Here is a 24,944-nt window from a genome sequence, read left to right as displayed (position 1 = left end):
GGGATAAGCAAAAATAAAATAAAATATAAGAAGTCCATCAAATACTTAAGGCACAAGACGTTTATATTATACCACTGCCTTTCTCGGTGTGTATAATGAGGCTGGCATGAATATTATAATCTTCTCCACCATCTAATCGGTCACGTCATGTCGCAACCATAGGGAAGGGAAGCAGAGAAACTTATAGGACTGCCAAAGGACATTGTACAGCAGAAACAAGTGAGATTTCTTGTTCCCCCTTTTCCGCCTCATCTCCGCTCCGGTAAACAAGTATTATTTCCCAACAACCTGTTTTCTGTGCACCTACTCAGACAGTTACATGCGATGCCTCCATATATTTTAAAAATTGTTTCGTGGTGATGTACGGCACTAGGACTAAATCCCCACAATTCATTCCGTCCATCATGCCGATGTTTTCTTTGCATCCCATCACCTCTGTTTGGTAGATGCGTCGCATGCGTTCCTTAAAGTCGTTAAACCCCATGCCACTCACCACATCACGCAGTGTGTTTAGTGCTTTCTGGTACGAGTACTCCGTAAACTCCTTGCCCTTCTCTGTGTCCACCACAACCACTGGCGGTGTTGACACCGTCTTTATCCTCGACACTACCCCGCGAGACGGTACGACGGTCTCAGACATCATGTTGTCACCCGAAGGTTTTATACTCCGCATTGGTTTCCCGACAATGACGTCACCAAAACACTGCTCCAGCAAAAGACAAATACCTTCCTTCAGCACAAAAGGCATACCAAGAGTATTCCCCACCCAGTGGTGTGCAAGTTCATGCACAATAAGCATCACTCTACTGACCTCATGTGTTCCGTTTGCCTCCGTCATGGGACGCCGGACTGTCCCTCTCACAGTGCCATTGCGGGAAAAGGATCGGTAAATGGCCTCATTGAGAAAAATGCAGCAGTGATGCTCCATGCCTGATATGTACGGCATCGTAGGAGCGACAACAATCGTAAGGACATCCTCCTGCCACTCAAACTCATTTGAAAAGGGCATCTGCTGCAAAGGAAGGGGTGAGGCAAAAAAATCTTCTAAGAGGTTTACAGCCTCCCGAACGGTGTCGGCAATTTGCCTGAGTGTATCCAATGTCACCCCACTCAATGTGGCTGCCAAAACTCGCAACGGTACCATTTTTTCTACAGTGTTGTGGCTCGAGTTTCGGCCTTCCGCACCGGGCGTGAACGGCCCACGGAGAAAAAGAGTTTCCTCCACCACTTGCACGGAACTACTAAAGGCGGCAAAGGCCAACACGTAGGCGGGTAAAGGACCCACAGAAGAAAAGGTGTGTTGCGTCCCCTTCTGACCCATCGCCTTCTCTGACAGCTTTGCGGTGTTACTCACCACCACACTGTAGCTTGAGGGCAATTGCAGTGACTGCAGATGCCAGATGAGGCGGTAGCACTGAGAATCGTCCGGGCATGGAAAGGCAAGACGGGCCAAGGCGACTTCAAAGTGGGTAAGGAGCACACCGTAATTTGCCGCCGCCGTCTTCACAATTTCCGGGTTGTCATTCACGTAAATGCCTCCTTGATCCCACCCCTGGATGCTACCGGTAAAGGCAATCTCCAACGTGACGATGGAGCCGGCAGGCATGCGTTCAGCTCCCTCAAAGAAGACATGTTTCGACCCCGGATCTGAACGACCTTGCTGCTTATCGTGCGAATCATGAGTCCCTTGGCGCTCGGTGTCATTGGCATCGTGAACTTTGCTCTTCGTCTTCTTTCCGCGTGGATTCCCCCCCTTTGATGTGACGCTGTGTTGCTCACCGCTTTCCGCCCCACCGTTGTCGTCCTTATCAAAGTCACTCTCCACAACTTTCAGCACCTTTAAGGTTTCCGCATCGTTGTACTGCTGATGCACTTTAATGGAGTGCAGAACGAGAGGCCTGGCCTTTGGAAATGCGTGCGTGGAGGCCGTAATGGCATGAAAGTGTAGTCCGTCTTTATTTTCCACCCGAAGTGCAGGAAACTCCTCGTGCGTTGTCGCGGAGGAAAATAAACGACGCACATATCGAATAGTAGATCTTCCACTGTATACATCACCCGCCAACAAAAGGGCGCGGCCGTCATCACGCTGAGAAGCGGACTGCACAAAATTCAGCTGCAGGGTGCAGTGCGTTGGGTGCCAATATTGCATGGAGGCTCACGGCTACGGATATGACCCACACACCAACAGCCACGCAAAAAAAGAAAAAAAAAATAATAATAAAATAAAATATATAATATAAAAGGAGAAAAGAAGGAAGTAAGATTCAATAAAAACCACAGTCAATCGTTATACATTAATGTGCATGCATGTATACTGTGGGAGGTGCGTGGCCATCCCCACACATCGTCTCCACTGCAATGAGGGTCTCAAAGTAATCAGCAGCCACGTCGTATGCAGAAACGACGGTTTACGCCACAAGCACCACATAGGCCCCTCCAGTTGCACGCAAAAAAAAAAAAAAAAAAATAAATAAATAAATAAAAGAGAAAGTCCTCCCAGTAGTTTCATCGTCGCACCCAAACGCATGGGGTGATTGAAGTGAATAAATGGAAAAGACGTCACTCGCCCTCTCGTGCGGATGCCACAGTACTCACCTCCCAGACACAAACACACACATACAAAAAAAAAATAATTGTGCCAGTAACACGAGGGTAAAAGAAATGCCAGTGTCACAAGTGCCATGCTGAAAAATTGAAGCCGTCGTGTAAAAATCAGCGCGTGTGCGTGCGGCTGTTGGCAGTGGTGGAAAAGAGCGCTGCCACACGGCAGGAGGAGCCTCGCCGCAACCGCCTGCACAACAACCCGGTCACAGTGTGACGAGAATATAAAAAAAAAAAAGTGTGCCCCGCGTTGCGATGGCCGTCGTCAGCATGAAGATTAACGCGTCACTCCATCACATAAGGCATCAAGACACTACGAAGAACAGAAGTCCAACACAAATCCCTCATCCCCTCCCCTCCCCCCCGACACGATTCACCTTTTCCCTCCTGCTTGCACTGCGGACTGACGGTCAGTCACCCCACAAACACCCCTCCTGAATGCAGTATACATGTATGTATGTATGTATGTATGTATCTACGCACCATCCAAAAGGAAAGTAAATAAAATATAAGAGAGAGAGAGAAAAAGAAAAAAAAGTGAGTCGAAAGAGTGTGAGTGTTTTCTCAACATGAGCAGCAGTGAAGGAAACAGAAAGACACACACGCTTACGGTTATACATGCGAAATCCAACGCCTTTACTTTATTCCGTTTAAGACGAAAAAAAAAAAAAAAAAAAAAAGTAAAATTCGTATCATTTCTACGCCTATGCGGGTGGTAAAAAGATGGCGAGAGACGGTGCTATAAAGTCTGGTAAAAGGGACACGTGACCATCCCGTTCCGCCTGCCTGACGCGGTCCATCTTCTCTGCTCCACTCAGCACAAGCATCGTCTTACATCCAGCGGCATTTCCAAACGCGATATCCGTTGTCAGCCTGTCCCCCACCATCAGGCACTGCTGGGGATCCGTGATTCCCTCAGCCTCAAAGAGAACCTTCGCCATGTCCACATGCGGTTTGCCGCATACAAAGTCAGGAGAACGCCCAGAAACAGTACGCAGGGCGCTGACCATCCCACCAGCACCCGGGAGTAGCAGGGAGTCTTCACCAACTGGTATTTGAGGATCCTCGTTTGTGGCAATAAAGTACGTGGGTGTAGATGACGACGTGCCCGCTGGCTGCGCTGCAGGCCGCTCCTGTAAACAGAGGGAAGCGTACGCGAGCTTGAGCATATTAAAATGCATATCAAGCCCCACCACCACCGCAGCAGGCGATAAATCAGAAATTGAGATACCGCCCGCTGCATGGCCCGTTGCTGCTATCCCACAGGAAGTGGCGGACGATTGGAGTGGCGCTGGAAGGACGCGTTGCTTCCACGCAGACGCCACAACGTGTGCGTCGTAGCCGCCACACTTTTCCGCGTCATGCAGCTCCATCCCGTAGGCAATGTATCCAGGTGCCAATACACACCGCATCTCCTCGTGAAGCCCCTCCTCACCGATAACAAATATATTCCTCTCCACCAGTGGCCTGTCCGACCCTGTGCTCTTCTCTGCAGTGAACAAACTTTGAAGCCGCAGCGCCGCCGCAAAGCCGCTGTTGTACACCTCGCCCTCCCGTACCCCTTGAATGCCTCGCCGCTGAAACTCCCGCGCCAGACCAGCACGAGAAATGCTGGCGTTATTCGTAAGAAAACGAATTTGCTTCTCACGTGAGCGAAGGTACGACAGTGTCTCTGGAATATTGGGCAACACATGCTTCCCGGCCCACAACACACCGTCCACGTCAAGAAGAACGTACCGTACAGAAGCCAAAAGCTCCGCCGCCTCCCCCGCCGTGAGAATTGTCCGAGTGCTCATCCCCTCCTCCTCCTCCTCCTCCTCACAAACACACAAACACTCCCTTTTGTTTATTCCTTCAGATCTCCGCTGCGATGCCCACAGACATGAGAAAAAACACCATCACCGGCAGGAAACGCACACAAATAAACAAACAAACAAAAAAAAAAAAAAAGGAAAAGAAGGAAAAAAGCAAAAAAAAAAGATCAATCAACAAAAAAAACAATCAAATAAACAAAAAAAAAAAGGAGAAATAAACTCAGAAAAGAAAAATTCGATGACGGCGAGTAAAAAAAAAAAGAATGAAAACAAAATCACAACAACGTTACGACATCAATCAGAAGTAAAACATCCAAAAAAAAAAAAAAAGGAGAATAAATAATAATAATAATAAAACAAAAAAAAAAACAAACACTACGCCGCTTACATCGCAGGAATGGGGAGAAATGCCTATTCGCGTCTCCATCGCGGAGAGGTGCACCCACACACAAAGTGGAGGCGCAGCACCTCTTTTTTTTTTTTTTTTTTTTTTCGTCGCTCTCGTCCCGTGCTTCCAAACAAACAAACAAAAACATATTCCACTCGGTGTATATGTGGGAGAGGGGTGGAGGGCGGTACTGCCACCACGCCGCTTCTTTCCCCCCTCCCCATGCTGAGGTGCGCGCAGTGGCGGTTAAAAAAAAAAAAAAAGAAAAAAAAAAAAAAGAAAGAGAAGTCTCAATATACAAACAAACACAAAAAAAAAAAAAAAGCAAAGGCCTCTTCAGTAAAAAACCGTTAAAAACATTTCAAAAGCCGCCTGCTCACCGTCAGTCTCGGAAGGAGCAAAAAGGGGCGGGCGGAAATAAAAGAAGAGACGTAAAGAGACACAGAATACACACGCACACACACAGAGAGAGAAAGAGAGAGAATAGCAATAGGATTTTTGCCAAAGACATCGTCACAAACACACACATACCCCTCCCCTCCTGTCGTGCTCTCAAGAACAACTGGCCCACGGAGAAGGTGCGTGCATTGACCAGGAGTCCCCACATCATTGACGACGCTCACAGATCTCCATTTCTCCCAGGAGCGATCGAACATGACATCTTACATCCCTTTTAGGCAAACAAGGAAAGTCAAACTAAATAAAAAGCTAAACTTGATATAACTTTATCAACAAAAAAAATTTATTAAATCACACTCCACAAAAACACCTACAAACGCGCACACACATTCCCTCTGGTCTCTGGTATAAGAAAAGCAATGTGGCTCTTTGTCATTCATACATCCTCGGAGGTTCGTAGTAAAAGCAAAGACCGTTTTCTTTTTCTCCCCCTCCACTCCCCCCTTTTTTTTACCAGCGCCATACAGAGGCATGGTAGATCTCATTCCCGCACTGTCTGTAAATGGCAGCGCCACCACCATCGCCTGCAAAGATGTGCACGGCCCCATCATTACCTCCCCCCCAGAAAAAAAAAGGAAGGCCCCGATATGAGAATTAAAGGAAGTGCGTTTCATTCCTTTTTTCCCTCCTCCTCGCTCACTGCCAATTCTTGGGGTCTTCCACAGTAATTTGATGTCGGTTCCACGGAATTGTTCTTGCTGATATAAACGGACGAGCCGTAGACGGCCGCCGATGGTCGCCGCACGTAAAGCTTCCGCACCGAATTGGTTGAGGTGTCGTAAATTTCCTTCGGCAGGCGAAACGTACGCGGTTGACTGGGCTGCGGGAGCAAATTCGCGCCTCCCTCACCACTCTGCGGAACTCGCACTTCGTCGCTCTCGCCACGGAGGGCGACGGCATCAACTGTCAACTCCCCCGAATCCCCCTCTTTCGTGGCCGAAAGGAGGCTTAAAGACGGCGACAACGAGCGCACACGCGTCAAAACGACACTCGCGTTTTCAAGAATACTGCGGTTGTCCTCTCCGACCAGCAGCGCCCCTTCCACATCCCCGCCGGTGACGTTTTGTGGCACCGCCTCCACTTCGGGATAATGCCGTCTTCTTCTGGACTCTATGGCCGCCATCCTGCGTCTCCTCCAAAAGACGCTCCATACGATGCATAAAATCATGAAGAGTACAGCAACGACAAAAATGCTACCAAGCACAATGGCCATTGCTGTGTCGCTACCTCTTTCTGTATTTTCCGAGGGAGGGTCGCTAGGAGGCAAGTTCATTCCCTACAAACCGTGGAGGAAAGGAAGATACACGCCCCACTGCCACTTTTCTCTTTTCTTCCTTGCCGTCGGGCACAGCCTGAATGACCGACACAACAGACACACACATACACACATACACACATACAGTTGCGTGTTGACAACACCAGCCACCAGAGAAGGGCGTGGAAAAAGAAAAAGAAAAAAATATATATAAGTATATAAAAGGTAGACACAACCACAAAATCAATGGGCACAAAAAGCAGCAGGCCTTTCACTCCACCCACAACCGGTGGCCAAAAACCCCCCTCTCAAACTCCATTTCTCTCCCTTTCTTCTATTCTTCTCACCATCCTGCAGACACGCACTTCATTTCTCCCAATTTCCCCCCCTGCCCTCCCCGACTCTTTCAAGCACGTAGAATATTCAATGCCCCCTTTTTTTTTATCCCGTAGTCATGTGTTCTCCTCTTCTGCAACAGACGCCCAACTTTCCCTCCTCTCTCTTCATCATAACAACTCCCACGGGTCAATTAAACCTCTCGCCATGCGGAGAGAAAAAGAAAAGGAAAGAAAAGAGGGAAGGAACGAAAACGTGAAAAATAAACCTCCAAACAACAACAACAACAACAACAACAACAAACAAAAAAAGCAAGCATGAATAAAAGGCTAAATGTCATGCGTGAAGAATTAATGTGCAAGCAACAATATTAAAAAAGAATTAAGTTTTTTTCGCCTTTTTAGACCTTCAGCTGCTATATATATATTCTCTTTTGTGTCCGTGGGGTTTACTTTTTCTCAGGTCCGATGATTTCCTCTCATTTCCTCTCTCATTTCCCTCTGGGCGTCATTCAACCCACAGCACGCCGCAAATTGTTTAAGTTTCTTTTCCGTCCGGTTGTCCCCCACCGCCTCTTCGTGTTAGCCTCCTTTACAAACTTCCCAGAATGTGGCCAAAGGCGGCGTTATTGCCATGCTCCTCCCTGAAGTACTCGCGAAGCTGGGGTTGGCTGCGCAATGCCTGAATGAGCACCTTCTCCGGCAAGTTAACAAGAAAGCTGCTGCACTCCCGGTAGTGCTCCTCCGCAAACAACAAGACACCACGCCAGAGCTTCGTGTCCTTCTCCCACGTGGCATCCTTCGCAAGCGGCAAAAGCACCACATGATGGACAAAGCGAACAAGGTCCGCGTGTGGCCGTTGGGCGTGGATTTTGCAAGCAAGGATCAAAGTTACCATCAGCTGCGGGGGAACAGACGACACATTGCTAATAATACCGCTGCTGCCGCTGCCACTGCCACCACCACCGCCAAGCTGTTGCATCACTTGACGCACCGCGCTCTTAATTTCCTCGGGTCCGTACAAAAACTCTGTCGTGGTGCCATCAAAGGTTCGTGTAAGTTTCAAGAGCACGGCAATGACCCTTTTCGTTGTGAGCGGACTAATGGTAAGATATTCTGCTATTGGCTTCGGTCCTGCAGCCTCCTCTGTAGCTGCCGTGGAAGAAAAGCCGGCACCCAAAATACCGCGTAATTCTTCTCGTCCCGCGCTTGCAGACAACGTTGAATTTTTGCCCGCCGCCACTTGAGAATCCGCAGCATGTGACTCGTGTGAGGCGGAGTGCAAGTAGACAAGAAGGTCTGTTCGTGAAAGACCACGAGCAATACCATCGGAGAAGTGCACGGGCGAACGCACAAGAACCTCTCTCACAACGTCTCGAATAAATGCGTCCAGTTCTTCACTATTCATTCGTGTTACTTCTGCAGTCGCATTCATTCCCGCATCGGAACCCAACTGTTGCTGTTGCTGAAGCTGGAACTGAAGCTGCAGCTGCACAAAGTGTAAGAATGAACGAAGATAAGTTCGCCTCAGTTCCTCCGCACTAATAAGACTGAAAAAGGGAGAAATAAACCGCACATCGTGTAGAGGCACCGTGGCATCTCCTACACCACCGGCAGAGGAAGAGGGATGGTACATTTGTGGGATCTCACTGCTCTCGTACATTACCCGTGCGTGCCCCAGCAACGCCAAGGCAGTCTGCTCCAGCTGTGATGCCGATGACTCAGTCGCCTGTCCCATCGCCCGCAACTCTGAACAAACAGCCCACAGTATCTTCTGTACCAGCACAGTGGCATCGCTACTGTGCCGGCGAAGGTACGGCATCACGTTGGACATAAACGACATCGCATCCACCCGGAATAGACGTTGACACATACGGCGCACATCCACATGCTCCGCAAGGAGATGCATCATGGCTTCATTTTGACGCTCCACACATTCCTTGAAAACGGCGAGCAGCGCAGGGAAGAGTTCTTTGGGCTGACGTGCACATAACATAAGGAAAGGGCCAAGATGGCGATCCAACGCGTCTGCAAGCTTCCGCATTTCCTTATCGCGGAGGAAGGCGGTGCCGCCTTCATCGTGGCTCGTGTTTGCACCCTCCATTTTCGCCACAGGGTTTACTGCAGCAGCAATCAATGTCGTTGAGGAAGGAAGCTTCGTGACAGGTATGGCTGCCATTTGCCGCTTGGCGTAACGAACCAGCAGTGTCTCTGCATTCGTGTCAATGACACGGCGACCGTCCGCTCCTGTAGCGGATAGAAGCTCGCCAAGCTTTGTCACGGCGAGTCGTCGCTGGTACTCATTGCGCGCAGCGGCCAGATGCAAAAGGCTGTTCACGGCGTAGCGACGATACACCGTCCGCTTAAGTGCAAGGCTTTTGAGAAGCCACATGCCCAACAGACAACGTGACTTTTCTGTAGAGAGGCAGTACTGTTTATGTATGTAATGCCAAACGTAGCGGGTGATGCAGGGACATTGTAGCAGGACGTCAAGAAGAAGTGCCGGTAGTTCCGCCTCCGTCACTAACTCCACAACACGACAGAGGAAGTAGCTGTATATACACGGTGACTGCGTTGTATCCTCACGAAAAAAGTGCGACACGCCGTTTTCTACCCCTTCCTCTCCAGTTTCCTCATCTTTCATCTGTACCGTCGTCTCCTCGTCCCGCAGACGTTTGCGGTTATTCAACCCACCAGCAGCATCATGCGTCGTGGATTGCAGCCACTCCACGGGGTTCTCGGTGTCAATCGTAAAGGCAGCGTGAGACCGCAACTTCATGGAAGAGCCCGGGAGTTGTAATTCCGCCTCTGTCATGGAGTTCGTGGCAGTCAAAAACGCAAAGGCGGTTGTGCCCCGCTCCAGCACAGGTGCCTGTAAGGAAAAGAGCGTAAATAACACCTGCATTGCGAGTTGGTACGCCGAATGAAGTGGCAAAGGCGCCTTTTTGTCATGAGCGCGACGGGAAAATTCTTTGCGGAGACGCACACACACAGCGTCCACTGCGGCATCTATCATCGACGGCGGAAGTTGCACCAGTGCTCGCGCAATGAGAGCCTGCGCCTCAAGCACGCGACTTTCCGTCTCCTCTAAAAATGCGTCGTAAGCATCGAGGAGTGAGAAAAAGGCCGAGCGCAGCACCATTGCTAGTGCCGACTCGCTCTCAAGCAGATGTGTGCCCTTTGCGTACAGGGCCGTGCTCTCCTTGAGGTGCTCCAGTAGCCGCCCTACTGGAATGCCTTCCACTCCCTGCTGCTCAATACGACGTTGTCGCAAGATCTCCTCCCGCTGCGCCCGCTTTGCCGCTTCGTACTGCATCCGCTCCAGCCCCTGTGTGTGAAGGGCCTGGATCGCCTGCTCCGTCATGATGTCCATTTGACGCACGCTCAGAAGCACCATTTCCACAAGCGCATTCACAGACACGGGGCCGACGGTGCTTTGCAACAGGGCCTCTCTGCTACCGCCACCACCGCCGTCGCCCTGCAGGAGTGTCGTGTCGTCGAGGTCGCCAAGGTCGGCGGTGACGCCGTCGTTCGCCGTTGTTTCCTCATGCGGCGCTTCTAAAATCTGCTCACATTCCCTAAGACGCAAAGAAAAGGCGTCGGATGAGGAAGATGATGACATCGCCGCCACCTCCCACGCTTTCCTCCAGGCCGCGTCCTTAATACTAGTATTAGTACTACCACTACCGTTATTATTGTTAGTAGCATCATTGTTATTTTCATCGTTCAGTGCAGTTTCACACTCACGCCGCATGCGCATAAGTTGAAATGGATCCTCCATTTCCATACTCCCGCCAAACGCGTTAAGAGCCGCCACAACCGCGTTCCCCATCGATGGAAACAAATGTAGGTGTAGCCGCACCACCGACAGCAGGCGCCGCACTGCCCATTGAACCCCCGCCGTGCGCAACACATCAACCGCGAGAGAGCTTTTCTCGATAGAACCGGCCGCAGATTCCATCGAATGCTGCTGCTGCAGCACCAAATATTGCTGGAGGGCGCCAAGAACACGCGTCACTGCAAGGCGCGCTGCAGCAATAAGCGGTGTTTCTGCGAATTTTTTCTCAAGAACATCGTGAGGCGTCACGTGGCATGCGCAGCGCCACAAAATTTCCTCCAGCACGCGCAACGCGCTCGTCAACACGAGCGGAGAGACCGTCGTCCCTGCATGCGGACGTATGGACGCGGAAGCTTTCTCGCTACTCCCCCCAGTGGCAGATGACCGAACCGCATCCACCGCCGTTCTCAGTGGTGACAGAATGCCCTCCACCGCCTGCCGCACCGCCAAATTCACATCTTCTCCTTCTTTCCCAGGCGCTTCCGTCACCGTGTCTTTTGTATCGGCTCGCGTTGCTGCTGCCTGCATGAGTGATAATAGCAATGTACGCAGACAGTCGATAATACCCAACTGCATACCTATACTGCCTTCACACGTAGACGAATCGGCGGGAAGGGTCGCAAGACGTTTGGCCATCATGACTCGCAACGTCTGCAGTTCACTGCAGAGCGACTCCACCGTTGACGCATCAACCGACAAATCGTAACCAACAGCACCGTACACAATGGGGACGGTCTGCTGAAAGAATAGCGTGACGGCTTCAGTAAAGATACAAAAGAGTTTGGTGTCGTCTACCGTTGACAACTCGTTGAAAAACAAGGCAAGAAGAATGTAATCGTCCGCCGTAAGTTGCCAGCGGTTCATGCCGTCGTTATCACTTGAGGACGGCCCCGCATGACGGAGACAACACCCAATGGCCTTCATGAGTGCTGGCTGGTACACCGCATGGAGGCGGTCAGCGGCGTAGTAGGCATCCATCAGTGCAGCGAGCAACTCCCTCCCTTCTTCCGAAGTGCGTGCTGCGGCAATGGCATCATGCATGGCAACAAAATTCACCAACTTCATATCGTCCGCCTCCCTCGCTGATGTAAGAAATAAATCCATCCTTTTCTCCCGTTCCCGTCCCTTCTCTCTTCCCCAGTCGACTCGTACCTCTCTCTCAATAAGGCTTCACGTATATATATATATATGTATCCTCTCCTGTTGTGGAACAAATGCGTCCATCAAAGGAGCAAACAAACAAACAAACAAAAAAGAAAAAAAGATGGAGCGCAAGCTTAAAGAAACGCACAAGTGTGCAGCAGTGGTAAATGTAAAAACATGACATCTCCACAGGCGTGGGGGTGGTGGTGGTAAATGCACCAATTGTTTGTTGTGGCACTGCGTGGGAAATGGAGGTCAAATGCGGAGGATTAAGAAATAACACCATAAAAAAAAAAAAAGAAAAACAGTTAACACAACCCAAATGGATTGTCTTTCTCGTTCGATTTCGATAAAAGAGAGGCTCTCATCTTGTCCCATTCCCAACGACAACATCAATACATGTGGCAAGACACACACACATGCACGCACATGCACACTCTCTCACAAAATAACAACAACAACAACAACGAACGCTCTAATCTTACCACCAGAAATAAATAGGCCCATCAAAAGGCAGGCAGGCAAGAAAAATAAAAAACAACAAATAAACACACAAAAAAAAGAAGTTCATTTAACTTCGCACGTTCTTCTCCCTCTTTTCCTCTCCCTATCCTTGCATGCGGACATAAATATATTTAGTTTTCTACACGCAATTCCTTACCAGTTTTCCTCTCTTTTTCCATCTTTATTATTATTATTTTTTTTCCCCTCCCCCTCTGTGCGTTTGTGTGTGTGTGTGTCCCTTCGTTTCCTTGGAATTTGTCCCGAGGAACTATTCCATTTAATTTCTTTTTATTTTTTTTTATTAGGAGTTATTTGTTAGCCCGCACCAGCGGTGTCATGGCTCCTCATGCAGACAACAGACTCATGGGGTCAAGATGCGACAACTTGACTCAGCACAAAAATTCGCGGAATAGGAACCGCTGTGTTTGCAGGAGGATAATCGAATTGTTGTTTGGTCACCTCAAACCAGCGCTCACATACCTTCAGCCATGTGTCACCATGGTAAGGGGTGCGGCTGAGTCTCAATAAATTTTCCCGCTGCTCCAGCTCCATCTCGGGCAGCGGGGTGCGGGGTGGTGGCGGCAGGCGGTGTGTAATATCCCACTTGGAGGCGAAATGATACCAAAGCTCCGCACGGCTGCGGCGAGTTTGCTTTGGGACGCGCGGTGGAGGAGGTGGTGGAAAAAAGTTCGCATGGAAGTACAGCAGATCGCTCAGAGACTCACTTTGGCTCTTCCTCTTTGCTGGAACGACGTTAGGGACGGCTCGGACGGAGGGCGCAATAGAGGCAAAGAGAGCGGATTGCTGCACAGCCCGAGGAGGTATCATCGACGGCGGCAGCTGTCGTTGACCATCAGCCACAAACGACACGCCGCCGTTGAATTGGCTCGGGTGTTCCCATGAGCAACCGTGTGGTGGCAGGTGAATCTGCGTGCACGAATGATTCATCCCACCCTCGTTGCCTCCTTCAAACGGCTGCGGCAGTTGTAATTGGCCCTTCATGATATAATCCACCAAGGAGACAATTGACATGGGCAGCCCTGCTGCTGCAATCACACTCGCCGCAACATCCTCTAGGCTGGAGACGAGACGTGAGGGTGTGGGACAATATTTGATGCGGCTTGCCGTGTACGTCGATTCGGCCGGCGGGGGAGATGGATTTAACGAGGATGCGGGTGCAGCACCTTCTACCACCGCCCCCTCTCTCACCACCATTCTCTCCCCCTCTTCCACTTTTTCCTGACGATTCAATGTACCCCCCGATGTCATCAAAGAAGCCTCACTCACGGCGGATGTCTTGTTCTCAGATGTCGTATTGGCTGGCGTTAGTCGCACTCCAGCCCCCTTTTTTGTCGTCGCGGCCGGTAAAAGGAACGTACTGTTGCTCGCGTTGCCTGCTTTTGCCGCCGTGTTAGAGAGCTGCTGAGGAACATCCACGAAGCTGCATGAGGCTCCTCTGTTAAGACCGCCCTCTGAACTCCACACTTCGCCCTTTTGGTACATCTGCAGTGGTGTCGTGATGGACGGCGGGCATTGGCTGTCTTCGCGACTCACGGCTACTTTCCCCCTTGTGCCGGTCTCTTCCTCCTCGTCCCACACCGTGCTGGTTGCGGCCCAGTCGGTGATGGGCGAGTATGCAGGGAGGTTTGGAGTGCGCACCTGCCCGGGCAGCAGACTTGTCTGCCTGTCCCCAAGCCCTTTAAAGAGCGGGTGTGTGGAAATATGCAGATGCGTCCCTTGGCTCATTGCCTCCCCCACGGACACTCAGAATAATTCCTCTGTGTATATATATGTATGCAAAATTGTTGTGCAACTCTCTCAAGCACCTACAAGGGATGAAAAAAAAAAAAAATAAGGAAAAAAAGTCTCTGTGCAAGTAGAAACCAAAAGACACACGCAAACACACAGAGATAAACATATACAATCTAAGCTTGTGCCTATCTACTCCCTCCTCTTTATTCGATTTCTTTCCTTTCCACATTATTTATGTCTCCTTACACGTCAATCAACAAAAATGTTAAATTCAAAACCGTCATATCTAGAAATGTCCAGTCACACAGGGACATATACAAATATATTCCTTTGCAGATGCACATGGAAAGACAGAGGACACGCCAATTATAATAATAACACGTCCATCGTCGTGACACGTCCCTGACAATTTGCGCTGCAATTAAATTTCAGCGTCATCACGGCATCTGCAACTTCCTCTACAAGCCATGCGATCACAGTACCTGTTGCGTCTAGGGAGAACACAGTGCGCTCCACACAGTAGAGGGCCTTCAAACGTGTCGTGTGGCGCGTCGGATGCCGCAGTAACTTTTTCTTCTCATCGGCATGCTGCTCGGACTCTGATGGAACATGTGTGGCAACTGGATATAATGTGCATTCTCCTGGCTGTGTCTCCCTCGATTTCCACGGCCCACGGCAGACCAATAACTCGCCGGACTCATTCCCAAAGATCATCGCATCGTCATCAACAAACGCAAATACATGAAGTTCCTCACGTGGCTGCGGTGATGGCGCCCGATAAATTGCCACGACGCCCACCGTCGCCGTCTCGTACACGGCAAAGGCGTGACTCGACATGACAGTAAAATACCTCCCGCTCGGTGAGAACTTCACCGTATGCGGGCCGTCGCGCCTCTCCAACTTGACCCGCTTCACGCGTGGCGTGCCATCTTTTTTGTCGTCATCCTTTTCCTCTTCCTCCTCCCCCTCCTGCCGCTTCTTCACTTCAGTTCCCTCAAGGGATGCGTTGTAGCGCCACTTGCTGAGCAGTCGGCCCCTTGCAAGGTCTATAACCGCGACGTGCCGGTCCGCGCCAATCGTGACGGCCAACACCCCGTCACTGCCCGGGTGCGTCGCAACGCCCACAACGCCCTTCTCGTGCAGTGGGAGCGAGAGGCTGACGGACCAGTCGCGAGTCCGGTACATGAGGAGTTGGCCGTCCGTGCAGCCGCAGAGCAGTTGCTGTGAGTTGGCAATAAAAAGAAGGCAGCGCACCTCGCTCGGCGGCGAGATGTGGCCAAGATCCGCAAGCCGCACACTCAACGACTCCCCCGCCGCCCGCAATCGTAGCCGTTCAGTGGGTGTGAGGCTCTTCTGGTTTTTGTTCGTAAAGAGGAAGACACGCTCGTCCGTGCCGGAAGTGGCCATGTACCTTTCGCCCACAGCCACGCTGTTAATGCAGCCCTCGTGGTGTTTCACGGAGAAAAGCATGCCAAGCTTGTTTCGGCGGTACACAAGACCTGCCATCACGGAGTGGTACGTGCCGATAACAAGGAGTGCACTGTGGCACCTTGTCTCCGCCGCAGAGACGGTCTTCTCCAAGGGGACTTGGGCCTTGCGCGTCGTTGCACGTTTGGCGGTATTCATCCCTCGTTAGCCGCCCACCGCGAACCAAAAAAGAAAGAAAAAAGAAAAAAAAAAAAGGAGGATGTTCCACACGTAGTGCACTATAAATTGTAAGAAAAGAAACAACTAAAAAAACAAAAAAAAAAAAAAAAAAACAAGTAAAGAAAACAATGAGGGCAAAGCCGCAATCGCACACAAAAAAAGGGTAAAACTTCCCTCAATGCACACGCAGAGAGACACACACACATACACACACAAAAAAAAAAAAAAAAGAAAGATGGTTGTATTCACGGCCGTCGAATAAATCGCTCAGTAGCCAACCTCAAAATTATTATTATTATTTTTTTTCCTTTTTTGTTTATTTGTTTGTTTGTGGTCGCGTAAATTATTTAATTCTTCGCACAAATTTGCGTTGAGTACAACATTTACGTGACACTTCACAAACGCACAAGAAAAAAACAAACACAAACACACACATATATATATATATATATAGAGAGAGAGAGAGAGAGAGAAAAAAAAGAAAGATGCATAAAACATATTTCATGATAAAACATAGGCTAAGAATAGAATTCATTTAATAAAAAACTGCGTAATATGAACCCTTCCAACCCTCCCCCCCCCCCCCCCTCCCTTCTTTTTTTTTCTTTTTTTCTTTTTTTTTTTTCCTTTTTGTGTATTCAATGCTTCGTGCATGTTAAAATGTTAATCGGACGTGTTTCTAAGTTATCGTCTGTTATTCCTTCCCGCAGTTTGGGCTCGCGCACGATCCCTGGCACAAATCCGCCCCATTTGCCACCGCATCCACCTGAATGGTTGTATGTCTAATTCCAAAAAGGACCTCACATACATACTGCGCCTTACGCAATGCCTTTGCGGCGTCGTCTGCAACAAGATGGACGGAAAGTGCGACATAGTCCGAAGACAGAGACCATATATGGAGATCATGTACACTGACGACACCCTCAATGCTCAGTAGAGCTTGGTTAAGGGCAAGGTAATCAATACCTGGCGGTGTGCTCTCCATGAGAATACCAAAAAGATCACCGAGAAGTGGCCTTGTCATGTTGAGTGTAACAACAGCAAAAAACAACGAACAAAGTGGATCTGCAATGTTGTAAATAGAGTACTGATGGGAAGGGACACCAAAGGCATGCTTATTAGCAAAGTAAATGAACACACCCGCAAATATTACCCCAGCGGACTGCACACAATCGCCCAAAGCATGAAGCAGCGCGGCGTGAAGGGCAAAGCCCTTTTTGCTCTTCTTCTTTTCGACATGGTTGTCATCGTAGTCATGTCCCTCCTTTTCATCACTGTTTCCATGGCCACAGCCATCATCATCATTGGTATGATGATGACCGGAATGATCGTTCGTGTGGCCGTTAATGCTAATCTCCAAATCGCTCTCACAATTCGTCGCCTCCCCGTGACTGTGGCTGTGCCCATGCCCCCCGAAGTGGCTGTGCCCGTGCGAGCCACCGCAGTAAAGGATGGCCGCGCACACAATGTTTACCAACATCCCCAGCACTCCAATGAGCATCATGATGGGCGAGTTGATCTCCTCGCACCTCCTCGAGGAAGCCAGAACGGCATCCGCCACAACCTCTCCGCCTGAGCCCCCACGCTGCCGCGTTATGGCGGCTACCGCTGCCGGCATGCGGCTGCAGGACACGACGTTCCAGGTCCTTGTCATGCCCTCAATCACGATCCACACTACCAGCGCCCAGATAGAGAAGACGGACACAAGTGTTCCAATCACCTCCGCGCGGTGCCAGCCGTAGTTGTACTTCCCACACAAAGCCCTGGATGCCGCCTTGAGGCTCATGATGCTCAAAGCGTATGCCCCCACATCAATCAGCAGATGCGAGGCATCCGTCAGGAGCGCCAATGAGTGGGCAAAGACGCCGCAGGCAAATTCCACAACCATAAACACAAAACAAAAGATAAGAGCGCCGTACAAAAATTTAGACTCACGTTTTCGCCGCTCTTCTGTGGCGCTAAGAACCTTCTCAATGGCGGCGCGTTCGACCGGCGTCGGACGCAGACCTTGGGGCCGCAGCCCGGTGGTGTCGTAGTCCACCTGTGCCGCACCGCCAGAACGCAGCAGTAACTCGACCTCACTTTGCATCGACACCTTCCCTGTAGTTCCTTCTTTTCCACGAGTACTTCCCAGTTGCCCTCGCCCGCCTGCAAAAAAAGAATATATACACACCCACCCCACCCCCCACAGCGTCCTATTACTACCTGTCACCACCCGCTTGCTTATCCCTACCCGTATCTGTTCTCGTCGTTAGACACGCACAACGGCAAATCTAAAAAAAAAAAAAAAAAGGGCAGAAAGTTATGTACGGCTGTCGTTCTGGCACACACACACACGCACACAAATAAGAAAAAGACAAATACCAAAAGGAAAAAAAAATAAAAAAAAATAAAAAAAAAATATTTAGTACGCACTCAACTTTCCCTTTTTTTTTTTTTTTTTCTTCTTCTTTTCGTTCTTCTGCCTTCACCCAACAAAACAGCAATACATGAATGGAAGTAAAACAACACGTCAAATAACAATCAAAAAAAAAAAAAAAATAAAAATAAAAATAATCATCGGGCGGACAGTGACAACGGCCATAAATAATATTGTAAGAGAATTGCACAACATTCCTCTACATGGGCCCTTTCTTTCTCTCTCTCTCTCTCTGCATGAAACAATCTTGATGCACATGGCTGCCATCTTCCAGGTATTCCTCTTCAGAAATAAAAACCAAAACAACAACAACAACAACAACAACATAAAATCCATTAAAAGGCAATGGAACCAAAATCAATAAAATTGCCTTGTGTTTGCACAAGCTATGAAAAGAAAAACATATATATTTGGATCCACAGAAAGCTGCCCAATTAACAAAAAAAAAAAAAAAAAAAAAAACAATGACGATGTTTTTTCTTTTTAAAAGCCAAAAAATAATAAAAACGGGGCGAAAATCACTTTGTCCCGTTGAGGTGGAGCACAATGCTACCTTCCTCGTTCATACTAAAAACCACATCTTTTTGTTCTCCTTTCATTCCTTTAATCAACATAAATGCGTATTTGCGCCGCTGCATAATATTTCCCAAATGCTTTTTATTCTCCCCCTCAATTTCTTTCCTTTCACTACTGTTCCCCTATTTCCTCCTCTCCCTCTCTCTATATATATATATACGCTCAGTACTTGCCGCCAATAAGCAAGAGGTCGCGCAAGGGGTTGCTTTTTTTTCTTTGGCACGTCGGGTCCGCCACGGTGGCTCCCGGGGAGAGGTACTCGTAGCGGATCGGGTAATTCGTGAGGGCCTTCTTGGGCTTGATGCCCAGTTGTGATGCGAGTTCGCTGAGGCGGTGGGGTACTGGCAGCTTTCCAAGGAGCTTGTCTCCCATGTCCTTGTTCTCCAACTTAAACCTCACTGGCAGGCGGAGCAGATTTCTTGCATTTTCTTCTCTTGCGTAAACGTCGAGCAGACCATTTTCGGAGGACTCCACACCATCCTCGAGGCCGGCCGTGAGTTTCGAGACATCTGTCAGCTCCGTTGGCGGGGTCTCCGATTGGTCAGCCATCCGAGGAGTCTGCTGCCTCATAAGTACCAGCATGGAGAGAGCCGTTTGCACGCGGTTAACCTGCGCGGCAGGAACGTTCTCCTCGTTCGCATCGGCAAATCGCTCGAGGGTCGGCACAAACAGAATGTCCGGATATTCCTCACTGTTTGAGCGGAACGACAAGAAGCAGCGGCACTTCTCATTCTTCGGGTCCTTCTTGGAGGCATCCACTTCCATTGTCGAGTAGTGCAGTGATTTGATGTGAACGGCGGGAATGCCAGTCACAAGACGCCGCTCCTCATTGAACACCATCACGGAGTTGTCAAAGAGCGTCAGGTACAACGGCTCGTCGCACAGGGTCACTGAGCGCCCCGGGAGCGACAGGTCAGCATCTCTTATTGCCATGTGGCCATGCACACACGCGTAGAAAACGGTCCGCTTCACAGTACGGAAGCGGCACCACAAGTACAACGGCGGCTCCGCCAGCGGCACTTCAATACGCGGGTCCATCTTTGGAAGACCCCAGAACTGGGGAGGCCGCATCCCATCACGAATCAGCACGTCACGAATGGTGGTGTAGATTTTCATGAAATCGTTCTCGTTGTCCGTGCGCATGTACCACGCAAGCATGTTTCCTTTTCCCACATCACCCACACTCTTCCCAGCAGAGTCGGAACGCTTCGGAAGGGGACGAACAACGGCGTGCTTGTCCGAGGGCTGCTCCAGGCGCGAGAGCAGCGAGGCGTCAATGTGGCGGAAGCTCCCCTCCACTTTGAAGGAGAAGAGTTCACGCACGTCAAAATTCGCCGCCTTGTAGTCAATATCCACAACACTGGGCTTTGCGATGATGCGAACCACCCTCACCTGGTGCTTCCACATCACACGAAAATCCTTTTCCCTGGCGGTGCAGTACAACATGCCCGTCTCCGTGTCAAATGCGATGCGGCGCAGCGTCCACAAGTCGCGGTACTTGCCCTGCTTCTCCACGCATGAAAACAGCATGATGGAAGTGTTCGTGGCTTTCCAAACAAACAAGGGGGGTTAACCTTACGTATGCAAGCTCTCCGGCGGCCCTCTATTTCACACGTACAGGCCAAAAATATATATGTACAAGAAAAGAAAAATAGAATAACTTCATCAGCAGACGCCACAGCCACAACAACGCAAGAAGTAACCACAACGACCGCCCGTCATTCCAACACACACGCCGCGCGAGACACCGCCGCCGCATAAATCCACCACTCATAATCAACACACTTCCCTCCCCGCCCTCTCCCCAGCACCACCAAAAAACACAACGGCACTCAAGACGATAAGAAACGCACAACACCCGGTCGAAAAAACAACAAAAAAGGGGTGATAAATAAATAAAATAATCCAAAACCAAAAAGATTATGGCGACAACAACACAACCACTAAAGGGAGGCCAAGATGCATGAGGGCACATACAAAAACGAAAATAAACAGCACCGCGTATTACGGACAAGCAAACCTTTGCATTCACTAAGGGTCTTGCAATATCAAAGTAATGCCTCCCTCTCCAAAGCCAAAGAGTTTCACCCACTCAAAAAAAAAAAAAGTAGGGAGCACAGCTCACAAAAATAAACATTAGTTGTGACACTCCGTAACCCCAAGACACTCCTTGAAAAACCCCAAAAACGACTTACTGAAAAAAAAAAAAGCAGCCTTTACACACACCCAGGTACTTCAGGTGGTCCTCAATGGAAGTGGGATAGATGCTGCCACTGCAATTGGGGTCCTCATTGGCGGTCAAAGCAGAACACGGTGTGCCAAAGGTATCAGTGCAGTTCTTGTGCACCGTGTCCCCGTCATTGTCGTACCATACTTCATGGGGAACGTGTAAATACCCAACGAACATGGGGGGAAGGTGGGGCACAACATCCCGCTTGTGCGTCACGCGGTACAACTCATGGCCGCCGCGGCAAAACGATGCAAGAAGCCAGTTGGCGAATGCCTCGTTTCCCACGCGCGGCTGCCCAAACGTGTACAGCAAAACCTTCACTGCACTGGGAAACAAGGAATTCTGCGACATCAAATTGGCAGCAGCGATATTGGCCATGGCGCCGCCAAGGCTGTGTCCAGTGACGAGAATTCTCTCGATTCCTTTCTCCGCAACAAGTTCCTGTAGGTACCCCCACATCTCCGCCCACAATGACTTCAATTCGCAATCGAAGCCGGTGTGAACAAGACACCCAACGCAGCCATCCTGTATGTACGCAACACGAATATAATCCAGATTGTGTAGCCAGTTATTAATATCCACTGTCCCGCGAAAACTTACCACAATCATGCTCTCGTTGACGCCCACAAACGCCTGCGTGCTGTGCGCGGCATTCGTAAATACACGCACCTTTTGCAATCCCGGGTTCCTGGCGCAGGAGGCACAAGTCCAGCTGGGAATGGCTTCGGCCTTGCAGTACGCTGCCTTCGCATAGTACAGTGCCGTCGTTGCCAACTGCACCGAGTAGTCGGCGCGGACATCCTCCCCGCAGAGAAGGATGAGGAGGACGACCACGACAGTCATGGTGCGGCGGCGCATTGCCTCGGTTGTTGCCTGTGAAATGCCTTGGAGACTAGTGGAGCAGTCGGAGGGGAGAGAAGAGGGTGGGGGGTGATGGGCTGGTGGGCAGGGAGGACGTGGGAAGGCACAGCAGCAGCAGCGGGGGATGTTCGCTTCTGTCAGCGTGCCATTCATCGGGGCTGTGCGTAACGCACCAAACCACTTACATTTTTGAAGGCAGCAGACACCACGCGTGTGGATTCCCTGCCCAAAAACGGCATTCCACAAAAAACACCAAGCCGTCGCTCTACATTTACATAAAACAAGCTTTTGAACAAAAAAACCCTATAAAACTATTCAAAAACAATTCACAACACTAATAACTGGCAAATACTTATTTTCTTCTGCGGGCCTCAAGGCTCTTTGTAAAACGTGGGGAAGACGGAAAACGCCTCATGTGTCTCGATTGCTGATAAATGTAGTCCATTGCAACAATCCGTTCAAGTTCCGGTGGGAGGCGAAGCTCCTCGTCGCTGATTGCCTCCCCAGGATCGCATGAACAGGCTGTACACACACCCAGATACTTCAGGTGGTCCTCAATGGAAGTGGGATAGATGCTGCCACTGCAATTGGGGTCCTCATTGGCGGTCAAAGCAGAACACGGTGTGCCAAAGATATCAGTGCAGTTCTTGTGCACCGTGTCCCCGTCATTGTCGTACCATACTTCATGGGGAACGTGTAAATACCCAACAAACATGGGGGGAAGGTGGGGCACAACATCCCGCTTGTGCGTCACGCGGTACAACTCATGGCCGCCGCGGCAAAACGATGCAAGAAGCCAGTTGGCGAATGCCTCGTTTCCCACGCGCGGCTGCCCAAACGTGTACAGCAAAACCTTCACTGCACTGGGAAACAAGGAATTCTGCGACATCAAATTGGCAGCGGCGATTGTAGCCATGGCGCCGCCAAGGCTGTGTCCAGTGATGAGAATTCCCTCGATTCCTTTCTCCGCAACAAGTTCCTGTAGGTACCCCCACATCTCCGCCCACAATGAATTCAATTCGCAATCGAAGCCGGTGTGAACAAGACACCCAACGCAGCCATCCTGTATGTACGCAACACGAATGTAATCCAGATTGTTTATCCAGTTATTAATATCCCTTGTCCCGCGAAAACTTACCACAATCATGCTCTCGTTGACGCCCACAAACGCCTGCGTGCTGTGCGTGGCATTCGTAAATACACGCACCTTTTGCAATCCCGGGTTCCTGGCGCAGGAGGCACAAGTCCAGTTGGAAATGGCTTCGGCCTTGCAGTACGCTGTCTTCGCATAGTACAGTGCCGTCGTTGCCAACTGCACCGAGTAGTCGGAGCGGACATCCTCCCCGCAGAGAAGGATGAGGAGGACGAGCACGACAGTCATGGTGCGGCGGCGCATTGCCTCGGTTGTTGCCTGTGAAATGCCTTGGAGACTAGTGGAGCAGTCGGAGGGCAGAGAAGAGGGTGGGGGGTGATGGGCTGGTGGGCAGGGAGGACGTGGGAAGGCACAGCAGCAGCAGCAGCGGGGAGAAAAGGAAAAAATAACGGAATATGAGTCTCATGACATTCCAAGAAGTCCAAAATGTTTTTCTAAGCCAAAGAAAAACCAAACCAAACAAAACAAAACAAGAAAAATCGGCTTTCAGTTGTTAAGAGTCAAATAATAATTAAAAAAAAAAACATTGGAAAAATTTCAAAAAGCCAAAACGCTGCCCGAATTTGAGAGAAAAAAACAGCGAAACAACGGTCTGGTTGTCTGAGACAAACCCGGTGCATACATATGAAGTGGTTTCCGGGCGGCTTGCGAATGAGCGTCCCTTTCAAGCCCTTCCCCCAATGGCCCACGACCCCGCAGCAAGGCGGGCCCGAGGGAGTGGGTGGGGTAAAAAATGAGAATTGTCTGACCCTCCAACGCGGCTCAACCACGACGCATCCGCAATCCCCCGGAGATAAAACAAAAAGAGAAAAAGAAAAGAATTACAGGTTTCCATTTTAATAGGGGATAATAGAAAGGGTTGCACCATCGGACGCAATCCTTCCACAAGCTGTTCAATACGTCAAGGTACATCGCGCACACAGTGTTATTGTGCGGACCACACCAGGCATCGCCACTGCAAAAATTATTTACGCAGCGGAAGGACCAACCATTCAGGATTAAGAACGTCGTTCAACGAGCAGACTTCAGGAAAGGGAATCGTTTTTGCCTTCCGATCGGCGTCGTATATTTTCACAGTGGCATTCTGCACAAAATCCCTGGTCTCATTCATGACGTCAGGGGAATAACGCAGCCAGTCCACCCACGTTGTGCGGTTCAGCAGTGTAGGCATTTTGTCCCACAAGTAAGGGGGCCCGGGAAAGTGGTACAACGCCGGGGACCCAAAGGCCCCGAAACGCGGTGTGAGAAAGAAGGAGTTGTTGTAGTCAAGACTCAGAAGACCATATCGTATGCGGAAATCGGCAGTCACATTCGTGTCCCGGGTCACGCTCCACACATGCAACAGCGACCAGATGCTCTGGTCACACCACCATTTATCACTCGTCGCCAAAAGGCTCGCATATGCTTTGTACGCCTCTCGAAATGCCCACACACGCCCCACCATTCCTCCACCAGCAAGGAATCGGTACTCCGACGCCAGAAAACGCACCATGCGCTGATCCGCAGAGGACTTGGCGGCCTCCCATACACGTTCGTAGTACCAACCGCATTTCTCGTATGTGTCGGAAGGCCCCCATGGGACCATGAGTTCCATCTGTGGCGCATAACAGACTGGGTCACTCTCAAACAACAAGGGGGCTGCTGCCTCACCTCGATGCACCGCCGTGGCGTTGAAGGCGTCTGCGGTGGGCGCTGTTGTTGCCACAAAGTCCTCCACGGCCTGCTTTATCCCAAGGGGTCCGGTGAACATCGTGTCGCCACCATCGAACACCACCACCACGTCCTCATCGCGCAGGCCCTCGTCAGCTATGCAGTCCAGCAGCAACGACGGGCGGGATGTGTGTGTGTAATTCGCCCCCATGCCAATCGTTGTTACAGACACGCGGGAAAGAATGGAGCTCACCTGCATCCTGCACCAGCCGGGAGAGTAGCCCGTCTGAACAACAATAAGCGCAACCCTTGGCTCCCG

At 50.2% G+C, this 24,944-nt stretch overlaps 11 protein-coding genes across 11 annotated transcripts, besides 43 other annotated features; all 11 read right to left on the bottom strand.

Annotated features, from left to right (window-relative positions):
• Nucleotides 1-1,541: a sequence feature (heterozygous, Esmeraldo-like haplotype).
• Nucleotides 308-2,149, bottom strand: Tc00.1047053511439.120 (aminopeptidase, putative; the record flags this gene model as incomplete). The annotated part of the gene is made up of 1 exon (XM_806358.1): nt 308-2,149. The coding sequence occupies one exon, from the start codon at nt 2,147-2,149 to the stop codon at nt 308-310; it is 1,842 nt and encodes a 613-aa protein (XP_811451.1).
• Nucleotides 1,542-2,874: a sequence feature (areas merged during assembly that could not be assigned to a particular haplotype. This can correspond to areas where the two haplotypes were merged or to regions with more than two copies in the genome that were merged during assembly.).
• Nucleotides 2,195-2,273: a sequence feature (T-rich).
• Nucleotides 2,449-2,490: a microsatellite.
• Nucleotides 2,875-8,336: a sequence feature (heterozygous, Esmeraldo-like haplotype).
• Nucleotides 3,045-3,076: a microsatellite.
• Nucleotides 3,090-3,139: a sequence feature (T-rich).
• Nucleotides 3,260-3,281: a microsatellite.
• Tc00.1047053511439.100 (P-nitrophenylphosphatase, putative) lies at nt 3,306-4,397 on the bottom strand (the record flags this gene model as incomplete). The annotated part of the gene is made up of 1 exon (XM_806357.1): nt 3,306-4,397. One exon carries the CDS (start codon nt 4,395-4,397, stop codon nt 3,306-3,308), a length of 1,092 nt encoding a protein of 363 aa, XP_811450.1.
• Nucleotides 4,400-4,421: a microsatellite.
• Nucleotides 4,521-4,634: a sequence feature (T-rich).
• Nucleotides 4,731-4,788: a sequence feature (T-rich).
• Nucleotides 4,887-4,908: a microsatellite.
• Nucleotides 5,052-5,090: a microsatellite.
• Nucleotides 5,873-6,535, bottom strand: Tc00.1047053511439.90 (hypothetical protein, conserved; the record flags this gene model as incomplete). Its single annotated transcript, XM_806356.1, has 1 exon — nt 5,873-6,535. The coding sequence occupies one exon, from the start codon at nt 6,533-6,535 to the stop codon at nt 5,873-5,875; it is 663 nt and encodes a 220-aa protein (XP_811449.1).
• Nucleotides 6,626-6,663: a microsatellite.
• Nucleotides 7,127-7,155: a microsatellite.
• Tc00.1047053511439.80 (hypothetical protein, conserved) lies at nt 7,445-11,794 on the bottom strand (the record flags this gene model as incomplete). Its single annotated transcript, XM_806355.1, has 1 exon — nt 7,445-11,794. The coding sequence occupies one exon, from the start codon at nt 11,792-11,794 to the stop codon at nt 7,445-7,447; it is 4,350 nt and encodes a 1,449-aa protein (XP_811448.1).
• Nucleotides 8,337-14,416: a sequence feature (haploid, Esmeraldo-like haplotype).
• Nucleotides 10,512-10,579: a microsatellite.
• Nucleotides 11,923-11,942: a microsatellite.
• Nucleotides 12,518-12,538: a sequence feature (AT_rich).
• Nucleotides 12,613-12,641: a sequence feature (AT_rich).
• Tc00.1047053511439.70 (hypothetical protein, conserved) lies at nt 12,707-14,083 on the bottom strand (the record flags this gene model as incomplete). The annotated part of the gene is made up of 1 exon (XM_806354.1): nt 12,707-14,083. One exon carries the CDS (start codon nt 14,081-14,083, stop codon nt 12,707-12,709), a length of 1,377 nt encoding a protein of 458 aa, XP_811447.1.
• Nucleotides 14,417-14,952: a sequence feature (areas merged during assembly that could not be assigned to a particular haplotype. This can correspond to areas where the two haplotypes were merged or to regions with more than two copies in the genome that were merged during assembly.).
• Tc00.1047053511439.60 (hypothetical protein, conserved) lies at nt 14,456-15,715 on the bottom strand (the record flags this gene model as incomplete). The annotated part of the gene is made up of 1 exon (XM_806353.1): nt 14,456-15,715. One exon carries the CDS (start codon nt 15,713-15,715, stop codon nt 14,456-14,458), a length of 1,260 nt encoding a protein of 419 aa, XP_811446.1.
• Nucleotides 14,953-14,961: a sequence feature (haploid, Esmeraldo-like haplotype).
• Nucleotides 14,962-18,131: a sequence feature (heterozygous, Esmeraldo-like haplotype).
• Nucleotides 15,027-15,076: a sequence feature (GA-rich).
• Nucleotides 15,742-15,771: a microsatellite.
• Nucleotides 15,807-15,862: a sequence feature (T-rich).
• Nucleotides 15,918-15,951: a microsatellite.
• Nucleotides 16,019-16,042: a sequence feature (AT_rich).
• Nucleotides 16,189-16,209: a microsatellite.
• Nucleotides 16,329-16,368: a microsatellite.
• On the bottom strand, nt 16,431-17,825 carry Tc00.1047053511439.50 (metal-ion transporter, putative; the record flags this gene model as incomplete). The annotated part of the gene is made up of 1 exon (XM_806352.1): nt 16,431-17,825. One exon carries the CDS (start codon nt 17,823-17,825, stop codon nt 16,431-16,433), a length of 1,395 nt encoding a protein of 464 aa, XP_811445.1.
• Nucleotides 18,102-18,137: a microsatellite.
• Nucleotides 18,132-18,302: a sequence feature (areas merged during assembly that could not be assigned to a particular haplotype. This can correspond to areas where the two haplotypes were merged or to regions with more than two copies in the genome that were merged during assembly.).
• Nucleotides 18,163-18,190: a microsatellite.
• Nucleotides 18,251-18,292: a microsatellite.
• Nucleotides 18,303-18,607: a sequence feature (areas merged during assembly that could not be assigned to a particular haplotype. This can correspond to areas where the two haplotypes were merged or to regions with more than two copies in the genome that were merged during assembly.).
• Nucleotides 18,457-18,481: a microsatellite.
• Nucleotides 18,595-18,617: a microsatellite.
• Nucleotides 18,608-19,707: a sequence feature (areas merged during assembly that could not be assigned to a particular haplotype. This can correspond to areas where the two haplotypes were merged or to regions with more than two copies in the genome that were merged during assembly.).
• On the bottom strand, nt 18,894-20,261 carry Tc00.1047053511439.40 (uncharacterized protein; the record flags this gene model as incomplete). The annotated part of the gene is made up of 1 exon (XM_806351.1): nt 18,894-20,261. One exon carries the CDS (start codon nt 20,259-20,261, stop codon nt 18,894-18,896), a length of 1,368 nt encoding a protein of 455 aa, XP_811444.1.
• Nucleotides 19,708-22,703: a sequence feature (heterozygous, Esmeraldo-like haplotype).
• Tc00.1047053511439.30 (lipase, putative) lies at nt 20,923-21,975 on the bottom strand (the record flags this gene model as incomplete). The annotated part of the gene is made up of 1 exon (XM_806350.1): nt 20,923-21,975. The coding sequence occupies one exon, from the start codon at nt 21,973-21,975 to the stop codon at nt 20,923-20,925; it is 1,053 nt and encodes a 350-aa protein (XP_811443.1).
• On the bottom strand, nt 22,175-23,218 carry Tc00.1047053511439.20 (lipase, putative; the record flags this gene model as incomplete). The annotated part of the gene is made up of 1 exon (XM_806349.1): nt 22,175-23,218. One exon carries the CDS (start codon nt 23,216-23,218, stop codon nt 22,175-22,177), a length of 1,044 nt encoding a protein of 347 aa, XP_811442.1.
• Nucleotides 22,704-22,892: a sequence feature (areas merged during assembly that could not be assigned to a particular haplotype. This can correspond to areas where the two haplotypes were merged or to regions with more than two copies in the genome that were merged during assembly.).
• Nucleotides 22,893-24,944: a sequence feature (heterozygous, non-Esmeraldo-like haplotype).
• Nucleotides 23,416-23,454: a sequence feature (T-rich).
• Nucleotides 23,478-23,499: a sequence feature (AT_rich).
• On the bottom strand, nt 23,940-24,944 carry Tc00.1047053511439.10 (expression site-associated gene (ESAG-like) protein, putative; the record flags this gene model as incomplete). Its single annotated transcript, XM_806348.1, has 1 exon — nt 23,940-24,944. A coding segment is annotated over one exon (1,005 nt), but the record flags the coding sequence as incomplete, so codon positions are not given.

The sequence above is a fragment of the Trypanosoma cruzi genome, genomic scaffold (assembly GCF_000209065.1).
Source record: "Trypanosoma cruzi strain CL Brener 1047053517121 genomic scaffold, whole genome shotgun sequence".
Taxonomy (NCBI): domain Eukaryota; phylum Euglenozoa; class Kinetoplastea; order Trypanosomatida; family Trypanosomatidae; genus Trypanosoma; species Trypanosoma cruzi.
Note: the sequence above shows the minus strand (reverse complement) of the source record. Positions and strands in the feature narration are given on the sequence as shown.